Source organism: Acaromyces ingoldii (genome assembly GCF_003144295.1).
Source record: "Acaromyces ingoldii strain MCA 4198 unplaced genomic scaffold FA10scaffold_3, whole genome shotgun sequence".
Lineage (NCBI taxonomy): Eukaryota > Fungi > Basidiomycota > Exobasidiomycetes > Exobasidiales > Cryptobasidiaceae > Acaromyces > Acaromyces ingoldii.
Window position 1 is genome coordinate 2138768 of NW_020290249.1, and position 15196 is coordinate 2153963.

At 56.7% G+C, this 15196-nt stretch overlaps 4 protein-coding genes across 4 annotated transcripts; 2 read left to right on the forward strand and 2 right to left on the reverse strand.

The window, feature by feature from the left end:
- Window positions 1–134: 134 nt before the first annotated feature.
- Window positions 135–4044, forward strand: FA10DRAFT_267113 (leucyl-tRNA synthetase). The gene is made up of 4 exons (XM_025521780.1): window positions 135–369; window positions 454–3477; window positions 3547–3757; window positions 3905–4044. Exons 1-4 carry the CDS (start codon window positions 301–303, stop codon window positions 3928–3930), a joined length of 3330 nt encoding a protein of 1109 aa, XP_025377863.1. The 5' UTR covers window positions 135–300; the 3' UTR covers window positions 3931–4044.
- Window positions 4045–4728: 684 nt separating this feature from the next.
- FA10DRAFT_230703 (acetyl-CoA synthetase-like protein) lies at window positions 4729–8264 on the forward strand (the record flags this gene model as incomplete). Its single annotated transcript, XM_025518829.1, has 4 exons — window positions 4729–5610; window positions 5673–6381; window positions 6459–7349; window positions 7414–8264. The coding sequence occupies 4 exons, from the start codon at window positions 4729–4731 to the stop codon at window positions 8262–8264; spliced, it is 3333 nt and encodes a 1110-aa protein (XP_025377864.1).
- Window positions 8265–8389: 125 nt separating this feature from the next.
- On the reverse strand, window positions 8390–10664 carry FA10DRAFT_241542 (SIR2-domain-containing protein). Its single transcript, XM_025519253.1, has 9 exons — window positions 10590–10664; window positions 10473–10515; window positions 10264–10409; window positions 9987–10199; window positions 9855–9916; window positions 9616–9793; window positions 9287–9547; window positions 9173–9221; window positions 8390–9117 (listed from the first exon to the last, which is right to left on the reverse strand). The coding sequence occupies exons 1-9, from the start codon at window positions 10650–10652 to the stop codon at window positions 8459–8461; spliced, it is 1674 nt and encodes a 557-aa protein (XP_025377865.1). The 5' UTR covers window positions 10653–10664; the 3' UTR covers window positions 8390–8458.
- A 119-nt stretch (window positions 10665–10783) lies between these two features.
- On the reverse strand, window positions 10784–12428 carry FA10DRAFT_120919 (hypothetical protein). Its single transcript, XM_025517919.1, has one exon. It carries the CDS (start codon window positions 12296–12298, stop codon window positions 10856–10858), a length of 1443 nt encoding a protein of 480 aa, XP_025377866.1. The 5' UTR covers window positions 12299–12428; the 3' UTR covers window positions 10784–10855.
- Window positions 12429–15196: the final 2768 nt, after the last annotated feature.

Genomic DNA, 15196 nt, shown 5'->3' on the forward strand with positions numbered 1-15196 from the left:
TGAGCAGTTTGGAGCGAAGAAAGCGATCAAGGTCGCGCGAAGGAGTTGTGTCTTGTCGCCAACCACGTGGAGAATTTTTAGGCGTCCGCGCTTCTGTCGCCCTCCCTTTTTATTTTTTCTTTCTTCTTGTCTGACTCCTTTCTGACTCCTTTAGCAACAACGAGGCTTGTTCTCCGAAACGACTTCAGGGCCGCCACAGGAGAAAGACAACTTCTCACGACGACATCGCTCTGGAGAACCGCCGTTGCTGGCGGCCGTAGGATTTCACCGCTCAGGAGCCCGATACGCACATTTGCAACCATGCCTCCGGCTAAGACCGAGGCCGCTCCTGCTGCCCCCAATGGCGGCGGTCCCATTCAGCTCGAGAATGTGAGTCCTTTTCTTTCCTCCATACCCTTTTCAAAGTAGTTGTTCAGGACTGTCACTGAAAGGCTTGCACCGTGACGGTTGCAGACGTCCAAGCGAGACTTTCTCAAGTCGCTGGAGCAAAAATACCAAAAGGAGTGGGCCGACGCAAAGGCCTTTGAGGTCGACAGCCCCATGACAACGGAGCAGGGCCTCGAGGACCTGTCACCCGCCGAGATTCGGAAAAAGTTTCCAAAGTGGCTGGGTACCTTTCCCTTTCCCTACATGAATGGCTCGCTCCACCTCGGCCACGCCTTTTCGCTCTCCAAGGTCGACTTCTTCGATGGCTACCAGCGCATGCTGGGCAAGCGCGCCGTCTTTCCCCTTGGCTTCCATGCCACTGGCATGCCCATTCGAGCCTCGGCTGACAAGCTGATCCGCGAGATTGAGATGTTCGGAAAGGACCTGTCGGGGTACAAGGACGAGGAGGAGGTGGAAGATGCAAAGATCGACACGGACGCTTCGACTTCGAGCCTCACGCAGAGCAATGTGGCCAAGGCGACAAAGGGCAAGGTGGCGGCAAAGAACACCGGTCTCAAGTACCAGTTCCAGATTCTCGAGAGCATCGGCGTGCCCCGCGAGGAGATTCACAAGTTCGCAGAGGGGCGCTACTGGCTCGAGTACTTCCCACCCATTGCAAAGGACGACTGCAGGGCGATGGGCGCAAGAATCGACTGGAGGAGGACGTTTCTGACAACGGACATCAACCCGTACTATGACGCGTTTGTGCGCTGGCAGATGAACAAGCTCAAGGCTCTCGACAAGATCAAGTTTGGCGAGCGGTACACCATCTACTCGCCAAAGGACGGCCAACCCTGCATGGACCACGATCGGTCCGAGGGAGAAGCTCTGGGCCCACAGGAGTACACTGCCCTCAAGATGGAGGTAGTGCAGTGGGGTGCAGAGGCTGCACCTGAGGTCGATGCCAAGACGCAGGGCAAGAAGGTCTTCTTCATCGCCGCGACGCTCCGACCAGAGACGATGTACGGCCAGACCAATTGCTACGTGGGGCCAAATATCGAGTACGGCCTGTTTACAATCAACGACAAAGACGTGTACCTGTGCACTGAGCGAGCCGCTCGCAACATGGCCTTCCAGGGAACCACGCAGGAGCGAGGCAAGGTCGAATGCCTTGCCAAGATCAAGGGTAACAAGCTCATCGGTACCAAGATCAACGCACCCTTTGCCCACCACGGCCAGGTTTACATCCTGCCCATGGAGAGTGTTCTTCCGGGCAAGGGAACAGGCGTCGTCACTTCGGTGCCTTCGGACTCGCCAGACGACTACGCCAACCTGATGGAGCTGCGCAAGAAGGCAGAGTACTACAAGATTGACCCACAATGGGCCGCTCTGGAAATCATCCCTGTCATCAACACGCCCAAGTACGGCGACGTGACTGCAGAGACGCTCGTTAAGCAGCTCAAGATCCAGTCACCAAAGGACGCCGTCAAGCTGGCCGAGGCAAAGGAGATTGCGTACAAGGAGGGCTTCTATAACGGCAAGATGCTCGTCGGCTCTTTCAAGGGCATGGATGTCCAGGAGGCCAAGAACAAAGTGCGCGATGAGATGATTGCAGCCGGACTGGCGTTCCCCTATGCCGAGCCAGAGGGACGCATCGTGAGCAGAAGTGCAGACGAGTGCGTCGTGGCTCTGTGTGATCAGTGGTACATGGACTACGGCGAGGAGTCTTGGAAGCAGCAGGCCAAGACGCTCGTTGCGCGGATGAATCTATTCCAGGACGAGACGAGGAACAACTTCGACCAGGTTCTCGACTGGCTCCACCAGTGGGCCTGTGCAAGAAGCTACGGCCTTGGTTCCAAGCTACCCTGGGACCCGCAATTCCTTGTCGAATCGCTCAGTGACTCGACCATCTACATGTCCTACTACACCATCGCCCACCATCTCCAAGGCGGCCACGAGGACGGCTCGATGATCCCCGGTCCCATTGGCATTCGACCAGAGCAACTCACCGACGAGGTTTGGAACTTTATCCTCAGCGACGGAAAGATGCCGGAGAACACCGACATCCCCAAGGAGAAGCTGACGTTCCTCCAGCGCGAGTTCCAGTACTTCTACCCCATGGATCTGCGCTCGAGCGGCAAGGACCTGATCCCCAACCACCTGACGTTCTGCGTCTACAACCACGCCGCCCTCTTCCCCGAAGACCAGTGGCCTGTGGCTATGCGTACGAACGGCCACCTTATGCTGAATGGCAAGAAGATGTCCAAGAGCACAGGCAACGCCCTGACGATGCGACAGGCCGTGGAAAAGTTCGGCGCCGACGCCTGCCGAATCAGCCTGGCTGATGCGGGTGATGGCATCGAAGACGCCAACTTCGAAGAGAAGAGCGCAAATGCCAACATTCTGCGTATTCATACGCTCCTCGATTGGTGCAAGGAGCAGGTGGACAACAAGGACAACCTAAGAAAGGGGCCAAAAGACAGCTTCTGGGACCAGGCCTTCGAGAACGACATGAACACGCTCATCGAGTCGGTCAAGGGCTTCTACGACGATGCGCTGTACAAGGAGGCCGTCAAGCACGGCTTCTACGAATTCCAGACGGCGCGCGACTTTTACAGGGAGGCAACAGCCGACGTGGGCATGCATGTCGACCTTGTCCTCGTCTGGATCCGAACTCAAGCCCTGCTCATGATGCCCATCGCTCCGCACTTTTGCGAGCACATATGGCGAGGCATCCTGGGCGAGACGACGTCGGTGCAGAATGCGCGCTTCCCACAGGTCACCAAGCCCGTTGACAAACACATGGCCGACGCCGCAAGCTACATCCGTGGCCTCATCAAGTCGATCCGTGACGCCGAAATTGCGATTGTCAAACGCAAGGCAAAGGGAAAGACGGCGACCCTCAAGCCGTACGATGAGAAGAAGCCCAAGGGTGTCAAGATCTACGTGGCAAAGAGCTTCCCCGCGTGGCAGGATGCGGCGGTGAAGGTGTGCAAGGACAACTTTGACGAAAAGGCAGGCAAGATCGACGAGGTCAAGATGAGGGAGGGCCTGACTTCGGAAGGCCTGATTAAGGACAAGCGCGTCATGCCCTTTGTCGTTTCCCTCAAAGTGACTTTCGACCTTCTTTCCTTCCCCCATTGAGATGAACCCGAACGCTGACTTGCATTTCCCGGACAGAAACGAATCGAAGAGTTCGGCCCAGAGGTGGCGTTCAATCGCCTGCTGCCGTTCGATGAAACCGAAACAATCCGAGCGGGATCGGCCTACCTGAAGCGCACCATGCGCCTCGACGAGCTCGTTCTTCTGTCTGCCGAAGAGGCCATGACGAAGGAGGGTGCTCAGGACTCTGAGGACAAGAAGCTCGTCGAAAACGCCCAACCAGGTTCCCGTGAGTGTTGACTAAAGAAGAACTAGAAATAAGCCTGCCGAAAGCCGCGGGGACTTGCACAAGATTCCCGCGCACGGTCCAAAGCTCTTCTAGCGCCCTTTTTTTTAGGCGTCTAAAGAATACTGACAACGCTTTCCCTTCTAAAAGCTGCCTTTGTCTGCTATAACCTCTGATGTTTCTACTGTACCCTAGACGACATACAAAGTGTTTTGCTGTTGCGGGACATCACATGAAATTCCGATGAGCTTCATGCGCACTTCGACCTCGGTAGGCTCGGTCATCTTCCCCAGAGCCCGTGTCCCTACCCACCGGCTCTTTAATTTCCAGGCTGAAATAGTCCCGGCGGCCTGTAAAGCGGACTTACGTGTCAAAGTCCAGTACTTTTGTTCTCTACATTGCGCTTGAACGAGCTCGTGCTGCTCGCTTTACGTTGTCAGATCGCTTTACGTGGAATTGCGATCAAGATGGATACGTCGTCGCACCCCGATAGCAACTGACCGGATGCTTCCTACCTTTCGCAGCCTGCTTTCCTGACTTGAGAATCGTCGATTTTGGCGTGCGCTTCGGGCGTAGAAAACGAGGCGAGAGCGGAAAAGAAGCCGAGGCGCGGTCGTTCTTCATGCCAAGGTGCCCTTTCTTACATCGGACAGAGCCTCGCGGCGTACGCTCCGTTCAAGGACCATTCGGAAAAGGGTTATAAGAGACCGCCAATCGGGCCCGTCTGACCTCCAGTCTTCTCCCCAACACCTCCCCATCAGCAGCACGCACACGCTCCTACACATACACATATACGCACATACACACACACACACACACACACACACACACACACACACACACACACACACACACACAAGAGCCCTCGAAGACTTTGCTTCTCTCTCGCAGACAGGATGACAGCGCCAGCCTGGGAGACGTCGCAGCTCCACGTCCCTGTCGAGGCGACTGTGCCCGCGCGCGGGGTGCCTGGCATGCCGCTTCCTCTTGCTGGCGATGGCAACTTTACGGTCCCACCACTGGACGGGTCGATGCTGGTACCGTCGATGATCGACTTTCACATCGTCCATTCGCCCGACTGGGTCTTTGCAAGGTACCTCGACGGCAAAGGCCAGCTCGTCGAGATGCGATGGAAGTGGACTGTAGGAAAGGCGATTCACATCTTTGCGCGTGAGGTGGCCCGCAAGTACCTTGGCACAGACCTCGACAAGGGGCAACTTCCCCCTCTCAAGAAGATCAACAGTGGCGACAAGGGCGAGAGATTCTCGAGACCAGTCGTTGCAGTCATTGCTTATGCACCTCACCAGACCTACCTCCCCGTCTTTTTTGGCCTCCTCCGAGCTGGCGCTGTGCCATTTCTTATCAGCACGAACAACTCCGCAGAGGCAATTGCCCATCTGCTCAAGACATCTGGCTCCTCATTTGTCCTTCGCGGTCCCGGCGGCTCCGCGCCCGACGTTGACGCCGCCATTGATCGCGCCATCGAACAGGTTGGCCCGCAACAGGCGATCAGCTTTATCCCTTACCCGACCCGTGACTTCCTCTTTGGACACAACCTCGAGACGCAGCCTTTCCTCGGCGCCCCCTTCCCCGCCGCTGACGCGCCTTTGGATTCCCCGTGCGCCATCTTGCACTCATCCGGCACGACCTCCTTTCCCAAGCCAATCGTCTTGACGCAGTTCCACGCAGCGGCCCTGGCAAGACAGACATGGTGGGGCGACAGATCATTGGTAGGAAGATCCTTCTTTGTGGGTCACTTGCCACCCTTCCATGCACTGTGCCTCTACCTTTCAGGATTCTTCCTCATTGGTGGAGGATGGACGGTGCACCTGCGCAAGGAGGCCATCCCTCTCAAAGTGAGTCACTTCTTCCAGGAGTGTTCTACGATTCGACAGTACTGACTTTGAGCGCCCGGCAGCCCGTCACGCCAGAAAACATCATTGAAGAGCTGGTGTCGTTGCCAAGCGAAGTCCTGATTGCTGTGCCCTCATTCTTTGACGCCTGGTCGCGCGACGAAGCTGCCTGCAAAGTTCTGCGCAACATGCAGTGTGCCTTTGGCGGAGGACCTCTGTCGTCTTTGACTGCACAGCGAATCGAGGCCGCCGGCGTCAGCTTGCAGACGGCGGTGGGCATTACCGAGATCGGCATCGTGACACGCTACCCCTGCAAGGACAACACCAGCTCAGCCTTTCGACTCAACGCCATGATGCAGCCGTTCTTTAGGCCGGTCGGACAAGACCAGTATGAGCTACTGCTTGGTCCTCGTCCTGGGTTCGTTCCCCACGTTCTCAACGATTCAGTCCAGGTAGATGGCCAAGAGCAAGCGGTGTATGCCACTTCGGACGTCGTGGAGTTCGTCCAGGGAAGTGTGTCGGATCCGGAGAACGCGTTCATCAGGATCGTCGGTAGGGCAGACGACCAAATCATGCACTCTTCTGGCGAAAAGACGAATCCGGGTCCACTGGTCGACATTATTGACGAGTGTCCCGACGTCAAGGCGTGCCTCTACTTTGGCAGGCAGAAACCTCACGTCGGCCTCCTCGTAGAACCGAAGACACCGTTGAAGTCACACAACGAGGCAGACGTTGCGCAATTGCGCAACCGCATTTGGCCATGGGTCAAGAAGGGTGTGTCTACCTGACTTGGCTGAACCTCTCCAGGTTTTTCGCTGAACTCATCTGATTCCTTCTCTTATTCCCGATAGCTAACGCCTTTGCGCCATCGCACTCGGCCCTCTTCAAGGAGATGATTGTTGTAGCGAGCGAGGCCAAGCCCTGGGAGCGAACATCAAAGGGATCACTTCGGAGCGGGGCCATCGTCAAGCTGTATGACGACGAGATCGAAGCAGCCTATTCCGCCTTCGAAACTATTGCTGAGAGTGACATCAAAGTGCCCCAGCTCTGGACGACTGAATCGACGCTCGACTACATCAGACAAGTCGTGGGTGAAGCCGTCGGCTCTGGCAAAATTGACGACGACACGGACATCTTTGCAATGGGCGCCGACTCTCTCAAGGCGACAAAGATCCGCAATGTCGTGGCCAAGGCTGCAGACAAGAGGCTCCAGCCAACATTCATCTATTCGAACCCGACGGTCAGTGCTATGGCGGGCGCTTTGCTGGACCTCGTCAGCGGATCAGGCGATCAAGAGGACGATGTAAAGCAGGTCGTCGATGCGTCCAAGCACGTCCAGGCCATGGAGGCCATGCTGCAAAAGTACGCCAAAGACCTGCCCACTCGTTCGCCTGCCGCACCAGCAGTAAACGGAAGTGCAAGAGGACATGCCGCTACCCAGTCCATTCTCGTCACGGGCACGACGGGAGGCATGGGCAGCCACATTCTCGATGAGCTTGTCAAGGACCCAAACGTCGTGGCTGTCTACGCTGCCAACCGGTCCAGCCGCGGCCATTCGCTTCTGGAGCGGCAACGCCAGGCCCTGCGCTCGAGGGGTGTGGATGAGTCCGTTGCTACGTCGCCCAAGGTCCGACTCATCGAGATCGACACCGAGCGAGTCGACTTGGGAATAGACGAAGAAACCTACGGTGAACTGACCATGAGCCTGACGTGCATCATCCACAACGCCTGGCGCTTGGACTGTGAGTTGTTCTTTCCTTCGATTGTGTACAGATCTTTCGGAGCTCACGCTGTATTGTGATGTAGTCAATCTGGCTCTGTCGAGCTTCGAGAGTCACATCAAGGGCACGAACAATCTCATCCGCCTCTCCCTGCGCTCGACCCGTCCACATCCGCCCCGTATCGTCTTCACCAGCTCCATTGCGACTGTCCGTGGCGCCGAAGGCCCCACAGGTGCTCCAGAACTGCCCCTCGAGACATTCTACCCTTCTGTTGGCTTCGGGTACGGCGAGAGCAAGGCTGTGTGCGAGCGCCTGCTCGCTGCTGCTTCGTCAAAGGCCAAGATTCCGACCACGATCGTCCGCATCGGCCAGATGAGCGGCAGCAACACCAACGGCGCCTGGGCCACAAGCGATTGGGTGCCGCTCATCTTCAAGTCATTCGAGACCGTCAGCTGTCTCCCATCTATGCCTGATGAAGACATTTGCTGGATCGCAAGCGACGTTGCCGCCAAGGCTCTCGTCGAATTCGTCGCATCGTCTTCCCCCTCCTCATCGCTGTCCGAGGTGCTGCACATCGTTTCGCCACGTACGGCGAAGTGGGACGACGTGATGCAAGCCGCAGTTTCCATTCTCGCCAATGGTGGACGCGGTAAGCTTGTGCCTTATGCCACTTGGGTCGATTCGATCAAAGACGCCGGTCAAAAGACGTCGCCGGAAAAGTTCCCCACCTGGAAGCTTTCCGGCTTTTACGAGGCCGTTGTCCCCATCGCGTCGACCAAGCTCGGGCCCGATCGAGAAGCAATGGGCCCCAAGCGCCTTCTGACAGACGAATCTAAGAAGCGCAGTCAGACGTTGAGCAAGTGCGAGTCCATCAAGACTGACGATGTCAAGAAGTGGCTTCGATACTGGTCCACCGTCGGTTTTCTCAAGCCCTAGAAAAGCAGAGGCTCGTTTCCCTTTCGTCGGAATTCGTCCTGCGTCGAAATCATTGCACACACAGAGCTTGACTTGCTCGTCTTGAATGGCTCGCCCCCCTCTCCAGAAACTCTCATCAGGTCTGATCTACCTCTACTCTTCTCTGATGAATTGCGGCTCGATACTTGTACAAATCCTCATCGGTCCTCGTCAATCTATTCTTCTTCCCTCCTCTGCTTTTTGACAATGTCCCTGTTCTCGAGGACGGGCGCTGTGGTAGCCTGCCCCTCGTCACTCCTGCCTCTCTTTGCACCGGATTGCAATCCGCCGTTGACCTCCAACACAGATTGTGCTGGACCCTCAAAGCGAGTCTGGGAAGGATCCAAGCTCGGCGTCTGCGTCTGCGTCTGGACAGGGAGCTCCTGCGTAGTCGGCCCCTGTGAGTCGGAGCGTTCTTCTTCGTCGTCTCCCTCTTCGTCGTCTGCCGTCTTGAATGCCTCGATGAGCTCGTTGGCCTCAGCGCCGGGAAAAAGCCAAATGTGGCTATCGGCCAGTCTCTCGGGTTTCATAGCCCCTTCTGCCGGGCCTCCTTCACCTTCGCTCTCTTTCGCCGCGCTCTGGCCGCCCAGCACATCGGTATTTGGCTTGGGCGGTGGAAGCGTCCAGCCAAGTCGTCGACAGAGATGATCCACGATGATGTCTGCATCGCCCAGTAGTTGGATGTCCATGGCCATGTGCACGACGGGTGTGCGGTTGATGAGAATCACAGGCGTCGAGTGGGGCAGGTGACCGACGAGCTCAGAGACGGGCGCCACTTTGAGAGAGGTGCCCATGACGATGAGGAGATCTACCTTTTCACGGTCCTCCAATAGGCCTGATTGATTCTCTTCAGTAGGTCTCACTTGCTGCGGTTTGACTGTGCGACTTACAATGGTCAAAGTCGTCGGAGAGCTTCTCGCCAAAGAAGGTGATGCAGGGCTTGATGGCAGGAGAAGATCAGCCCTCCACGAGGTGACTCGCTCGATGATAGAACATAGACCCACCTTCATGACACCCAGACCAGGAAAGGCATTGTCGTCATCGTCATCATCGTTGTCGTCCCATAGCGAGCCTCCCTTGCTCTTCTTCGCCTTTGCTCGCTGTAGCTTCTTGGCTTCCTCTCTTGCAGCACAGTCCGGGCAAGTCGGGACATTGTGCGCAAAGATGTCGTCTTTGATGGCTGACCCGAGCACTCGTCTCCCACACCCAGGCGTTGTGCATTGTGCCTCGGCAAAGCTGCCGTGGCAATGGAGGACTCTTTTGATCTAGAGCAGAGACTTGTGGTTAGCCGAGGACGATCAGATCGAGCACTTTGTGTGCGGGCACGACCCACCCCAGCAGCCTCCTCGAGCGTGTCAATGTTCTGGGTATAGTTGCGCAGCAGCTTGTCCTTCTCTTCGAGGAGCTTGATGAAGCGATGCGAGGGCGAAGGGACAAAATTGGACGGAAAGATCGAGTGCGCAAACGAAAAGAAGCATGAAGGATCCTGCAAAAAGTATTCCTTGTCGAACCTGTTTTCCACCCCGTCAGCGCTGCATGCAAGACGAAAGACGATGACTGAGAGCGACTTACATGTCCTGTGGATCCGCGAGGTCATACTTTCCCTCCTTTTGAAGCTGAGCATAGATTCCGTCCTGTAGGGGCCCCTTTGAGCATATGCTCCGTGCAGGCTTGAAGATAGTTATGAGATGAGACAGATCTCACCTTAGATCTAAAGTCAGGTATCCCGCAAGACGTCGAGATGCCCGCACCACCCAGAACGACAATATTGTTCGACCGGGTGATGAGATCAATTACGTCATCGACGGTGTTGTACAGCGGCAGCTTCTCTCTCCGACGAAGGATGCGCGCAAGTGCCGTCTTGAGAACCGTCACGTAAAAGGCCAACGGCAGATCGTCGTTGCGCATTTTACTTGGCTGCACCAGGGAAAGAGCACCGATGAGCGGTTTGATTCGATCGAGCACAGTCATGAACACCTACCAAGAGGGTACCAAGGGCAATGATCAGCGCCTTGACTCGGTCCTTGGAGAGACCGACGACATGGTTCTGCATGAAGCGGACCAAACCTAGCTGCTTGAGTTCCGTCACCATCTCATCGACCCGCTCAGGCGGATAGAGGAGCGCAGCTGAGCATTGCGGCTCGTCTCAGCTTTCGCATGTAAAGAGGGATGGGTGGTCGCAAGTCTCACCTTGCTCGACGAGAAGGTCGATCTCGGAGTCTTCTATTTGTTCCTGATATGCAAGAAAGTACCTGTCAGCACATATTACATCGCACCTCTCTCTCGGGGAGCAGCCCTGCGACGCACCTCCTCAGCCTCCTCCTCAAGCATCTCCAACTCGTCCGAGTCGCAGTCGTGCTGCACGTCCATCGTTGTTCGTCGTGGGGAAAAGCACGAGCCAATTTCAATCTACCGGTAGAGTTATTTAGGCTCAACACGCCCTTCTTCGGCCGATTTGCGTTTCTCATCTAGCACAAAGGCGACAGGCAATTCCAGGAGGACGACAATAATGGTGGAATCTGCATTCCTGATATCTAAAGATGGGCGGACAAATAATACATGAGCCTTGCTCTTCACATGAGCTTGGCCAGCCCGCTCTTCCGGGCCTTTTTCGCGAGCGGCTTCTTCGTGGCGCCTGCCCTCTTGCTGGCCGGCAGGGGCTGCGATGAAGAAACGCCAGTCTTCATCTTTCCTGTGTCCTCAGACGATGACGACGAATCGGAGTCATCTTCGTCGCTGCTTGAGTCATCGTCTGTGCTGCTGCCCTCGCTCGCAGCTGTGTCCCTCCTGTTGCTGTTGCCGCTGGTGGTCAATTGAGGCGCGCTCTGAGATATGGGGCTATTCTGTGCGCTGCTAATCGAAGCGCGGATCACATTGGGGTTCAGATCGCTGAGCCTCGATCCGGTCTTGCGTCGAGGCTGCATCCGCGATGCGACTTCAGCGGAAGCGTCACCGCTTGATCCGCGTGTGGGCGTTGATGTCGTCCCGTTGTTGGCCAAGGCATTGCGAATGAAACCGAAGATGCTCGTCCGGTTGGCCGGCGGCGTCGATTCAATCTCGTCCTCCTCTTCCTCATCGTCATCCTTCTCGTCCGCAGAAGATTCTTCCACCGGTTCTACAGAGCTCTCCTTGTCAACACCGTTGACTTTAGGAGTCGTTGGCTCTTGTCTCGGAGACTTGGGTGGATGCTGGGCAGGAGGAGGAGCAGAGTCCTGCTCTTCACCCTCATCACTGTCTTCACTGCTTTCCTCAGAACCAGGATCGTCGTTCGAGTCTGAACTCGTCTCTGAATCCGTCGCCGACGAAGCTTCAGCAGTAATTTGTGATTTTTGGTACCCTACTTCTTCGGATGCTGACGCCAACGTCTTCGTCGGGCTCTGCGCAGGCTGCGTTTCACTCTGTGTCTGACTCTCGACCCCCTGCGTAGACTGCGTCTGAAAGAAGAGGGGATTATTTTCTCGCCTCCGAGCCGCACTGCGTTCATCAGTCTCTTGGTCCAGTGGCGCTACGTCTTCATCGTCTGCCGTCCTGCCATTGGTGGCTGCCTCCAGCATAGGGCTCGTGTCGAGCTCATCCTCGGAGCCGAAGCGTTGCTCATCGCGCTGCATAAGTGACTCTTGTTGCCTCTCTGGTGGCGTCATCTGCGACAGCTGACCAAGACGCTGAGGAGAAGACGGAGGCAGTGCAGATGGCGGCACTTGCTGCTTCTGGAAGGGATTGTCGGAGCTGAAAGTCGAGTCACCCTTGCCCGCCTCCTGAGAAGATCGAATGAAGTCGTTCATCTTCTCTTCTGCTTTCCGAAGAGTCGTTTCTGCCCTCTTGATCTTTGCGTTTTCCTTTTTCGCTTCTGCAGCATCAATGGTGATCTCCCCGCGCAGCTGCTTCTGCTTCCTCTCCTCTTGGCTCTTGTGAAAGCTCGCCACTTTGGCTTGAGCCTCACGCACCGACTTCTCGATGCGCGCCTGTTGTTTGAGGTCAACGGACGAAATCCTCTCTTGGCCTCCATCATCGCTCATATTGTCTGGATAGCCCACCGAAGACGAGGCATCGTCGCCATCAGCGGCTACTAGACTATCAGTGTCAGTACGACGAAGTGAGCAGAAAGAGGCGAGGAGTTGGCTAGTCAAGCGCTGCCAGGTGACGCACCATTTTCGACTTCGCGATTTGCTGCCAGCCAGCGCTGCAAAGCTCCCTGCGCCGCCAGATCTGTCTCGGTCTTCTTCGATTTTGCGCTGATTTCATCGAGTCGTTTGCGCACACTTTCTTTCCCTTGTGTCACGATCGGGCACTGGTAGAATGCATGGACGTGGGACGAGTCGCAGACTCCGCATGTCTCTTTCCTCTTTGTCGGACTCTTGGTAGGACTCTTAGTAGGGCTCTTGGTAGGACTCGTGGCAGGGCTTTTCGCAGTGGGTTTCGTTGGACTTTTGAGAGGAGAAGAGGAGGCCACCGCGGGAGACTTGCTTGGTGACGCAGCGGCCTGAACAGTAGTCGGCGGAGCCTGCTTCTCCGAGATACCCGAAGTGACTACGTTGGGCTCCTGCTGCTGTTGCTCAGCCTCTCCTTTGCACTCGGCTATGATCCTCAACCTTTCCAAGCGCCGCTTCTCCTTGTCCTCGTCCGCTTTCCGCTTTGCCTCCTTTCTCTCCTCATCTCGCTTCGCCTTCTCTTCTGCCTTTCTCTTCTTCTCCTCTTCCTTTTTCGCTTGCGCATCCATTGCTTTTTGCTTCTTCTTTTCCTCCTTTTCAGCGTCCTTGTTCTTTCTGTTGGCCTCTTCGTTGTTCGTGCTCTCCTTGGCTACCTCACCCTTATTGGCGGCTCTTTTTGCTTCCTCCTGACGCCTCTTCTCCTCCTCCTCTTCCCTCCTTCCCTTGATCTCCTCATCTTGCTTCTTCCTCCGCGCCTCCTCCTCTGCCTCCTTTCTCTGTTGCTCTTCCGCCTGTCTTCTCTCCTCTTGTCCGACTTCCGCTCCTTCGCCCTCGCCTTGCCCCGCTGCCTGTTCCACGTTCGCCTTGTTGGCCTCTCGCTTCTTCTTCTTCTTCTTCTTTTCCCCTGACTTTCCTGCCGCTATCGGCTCAGTCATCGCTTCAGCGACAGGCACCTGCTCCTTCTCCTTACCCGGCCCCTTCTGTTTTGACTCCTTGGCAGCCTCTTTTGCCTCCCTATCGGCCTTCATCTCGTCTTTTGTCCTGCGCTTCCGTTTCTGCTTGACAGCTGGCTCAGCAGGTTGTTCTGTAGCGGACGGCTGAGCGATCTCTGGCTCAACGGCAGCCGCCGCGCTACGAGCGAGAGCCAGTGGCACGTCGACGCTCGAGTCGCGCGACGTCTGCTCTGTGATCTTGCGTAAGGCAGGCAAATTAGCGACCCAATCATACGTGTCTGGTCGCGACTCGGGCCGTTTCGGCCCTGATTCGGCAGCGCCCTGATCTTTCGCCTTCTGCGCGGCTTCTTTCGACTCCTTCTTCTTCCTCGCCTTCTTCTTGGGCCCCTCTTGAGCTGGTGCGGGCGCCGATGTTGGAACCAGAGCTTGCGCTGACGGGACTGACGGGACTGACGGGGCCGACGGGGCAGCCGGAGGTGATGAAGGGGAGGTTGCCTGAGCCTGAGCTTGCTGCGGTTGAGCCGTGAATGAAGGCGATGTTGCGGCATGCGGAAAGAAGGCGTGTGCTTGTGGCGGCGGGAGTGGCGAGGCTGCCGACATGACCGGCGAAGACACGCCATCGAATCGGGGCGAGGAGTGGTTGACATTGGGATGGAGGCCCTGCGCAGGCTGGTGATTCCCGACAGAGATCAGTGGTTGGGTCCGCAATGATGGGCTTTCTTGCGGCGGCAGTTGTCCTGAGTTCGTCCTACTGTGGATGTAAATGCGCGTATCTTCCTGCCTGGCCAAGGTGCAGAGGCTCGCAAAATCCTCTTCGTCCTCCAGCTCGAGTTCGATGCCGTCCTGTAGGTACGACAAGGACAGTGGCGTATCTCTGGCCAAACGAGCTCGCTGCACAATGGTATCCTTGATTTTTTGGAGCGATGGGACCGAGTCCAGCGCCCTCATCAGGTGCCGGCCGTCGGGCAGCACAATGACGACGAATGCTTCGCGCTTCACTCGTTTCCTCCCACGCCTATCCTCTGAGTCCAAATCAGAGTCCGACGCTGAGAATCCCGATCCGCTCTCTGACCCGCTGCTGTCTTCGTCTGCATGCCTGCGACTGGCAGACCTCGATCTCGACCTCGCCCTTGCCCTGCTCCTGCTCCTGCCTTGCGCATGACTTCTCGATTTCGACCTATACCTCCTCCGCCTGCGGTCATCCTCCTCTGAATCGTCGCTTTCCGAATACGACCGTGCTCTCGCCTTCGACCGCGACCGCTTCTCCCTTTTCGAGCCGGACGGCACTGATGCCTGTGCAGGGACCTCGGCTACCGGCATCGGCGGTGGTGGTGGTGGAGGAGGGCCCATTGGCTGCTGCTGCACCTCCTGTTGCTTCTTCGTTGGCCGCCCCCGCTTCTTGCTCGTCGAAGCCGAGGTGCTCTGACCCCCATTGAGTGCACCATTTCCACTGGTGCGTGACGGCGCCATACTAGCCGGATGCGAGACAGAGACGGGCGGAGCTCGGGCGAGGGTGTCAATCTGTCGCGTTGGCGTCGGCGCCTGCTGCTGCAGCTGCCGGAAAGGCAAGAGGGACGGGGATGCGCTCGATCGATGCAGGCTCTGGTGCTCCATTAAGCGAATGCCGTGAGTTTCTACACACACACACGAGAAAGCTACAATGGGCCCGAAAAGCGGGTTTCCAGGCAAGCGGCCTTGGTCGTCGTTTCGTTGATGGCGACGGACCAACGTCGACGAAGAATGGAAATGCAAAGCTTGGACAGATCACGTGTCGCGCTGACGTCCGTGCAGCGACGGACATCCAAGGAGCAGG

Excerpts from the sequence above, each read along its gene's own strand:
- FA10DRAFT_267113 (XM_025521780.1), top strand. The coding sequence starts at position 301 with ATGCCTCCGGCTAAGACCGAGGCCGCTCCTGCTGCCCCCAATGGCGGC. Across the intron at positions 370-453 it reads GTCCCATTCAGCTCGAGAAT|ACGTCCAAGCGAGACTTTCT; the intron begins GTGAGTCCTTTT and ends TGACGGTTGCAG. Across the intron at positions 3,478-3,546 it reads CCTTTGTCGTTTCCCTCAAA|AAACGAATCGAAGAGTTCGG; the intron begins GTGACTTTCGAC and ends TTTCCCGGACAG.
- FA10DRAFT_241542 (XM_025519253.1), bottom strand. The coding sequence starts at position 10,652 with ATGGACGTGCAGCACGACTGCGACTCGGACGAGTTGGAGATGCTTGAG. Across the intron at positions 10,200-10,263 it reads TTGCCCTTGGTACCCTCTTG|CCAAGTAAAATGCGCAACGA; the intron begins GTAGGTGTTCAT and ends TCCCTGGTGCAG. Across the intron at positions 9,118-9,172 it reads CTCCGACGACTTTGACCATT|GCCTATTGGAGGACCGTGAA; the intron begins GTAAGTCGCACA and ends AGAATCAATCAG.
- FA10DRAFT_120919 (XM_025517919.1), bottom strand. The coding sequence starts at position 12,298 with ATGAGCGATGATGGAGGCCAAGAGAGGATTTCGTCCGTTGACCTCAAA.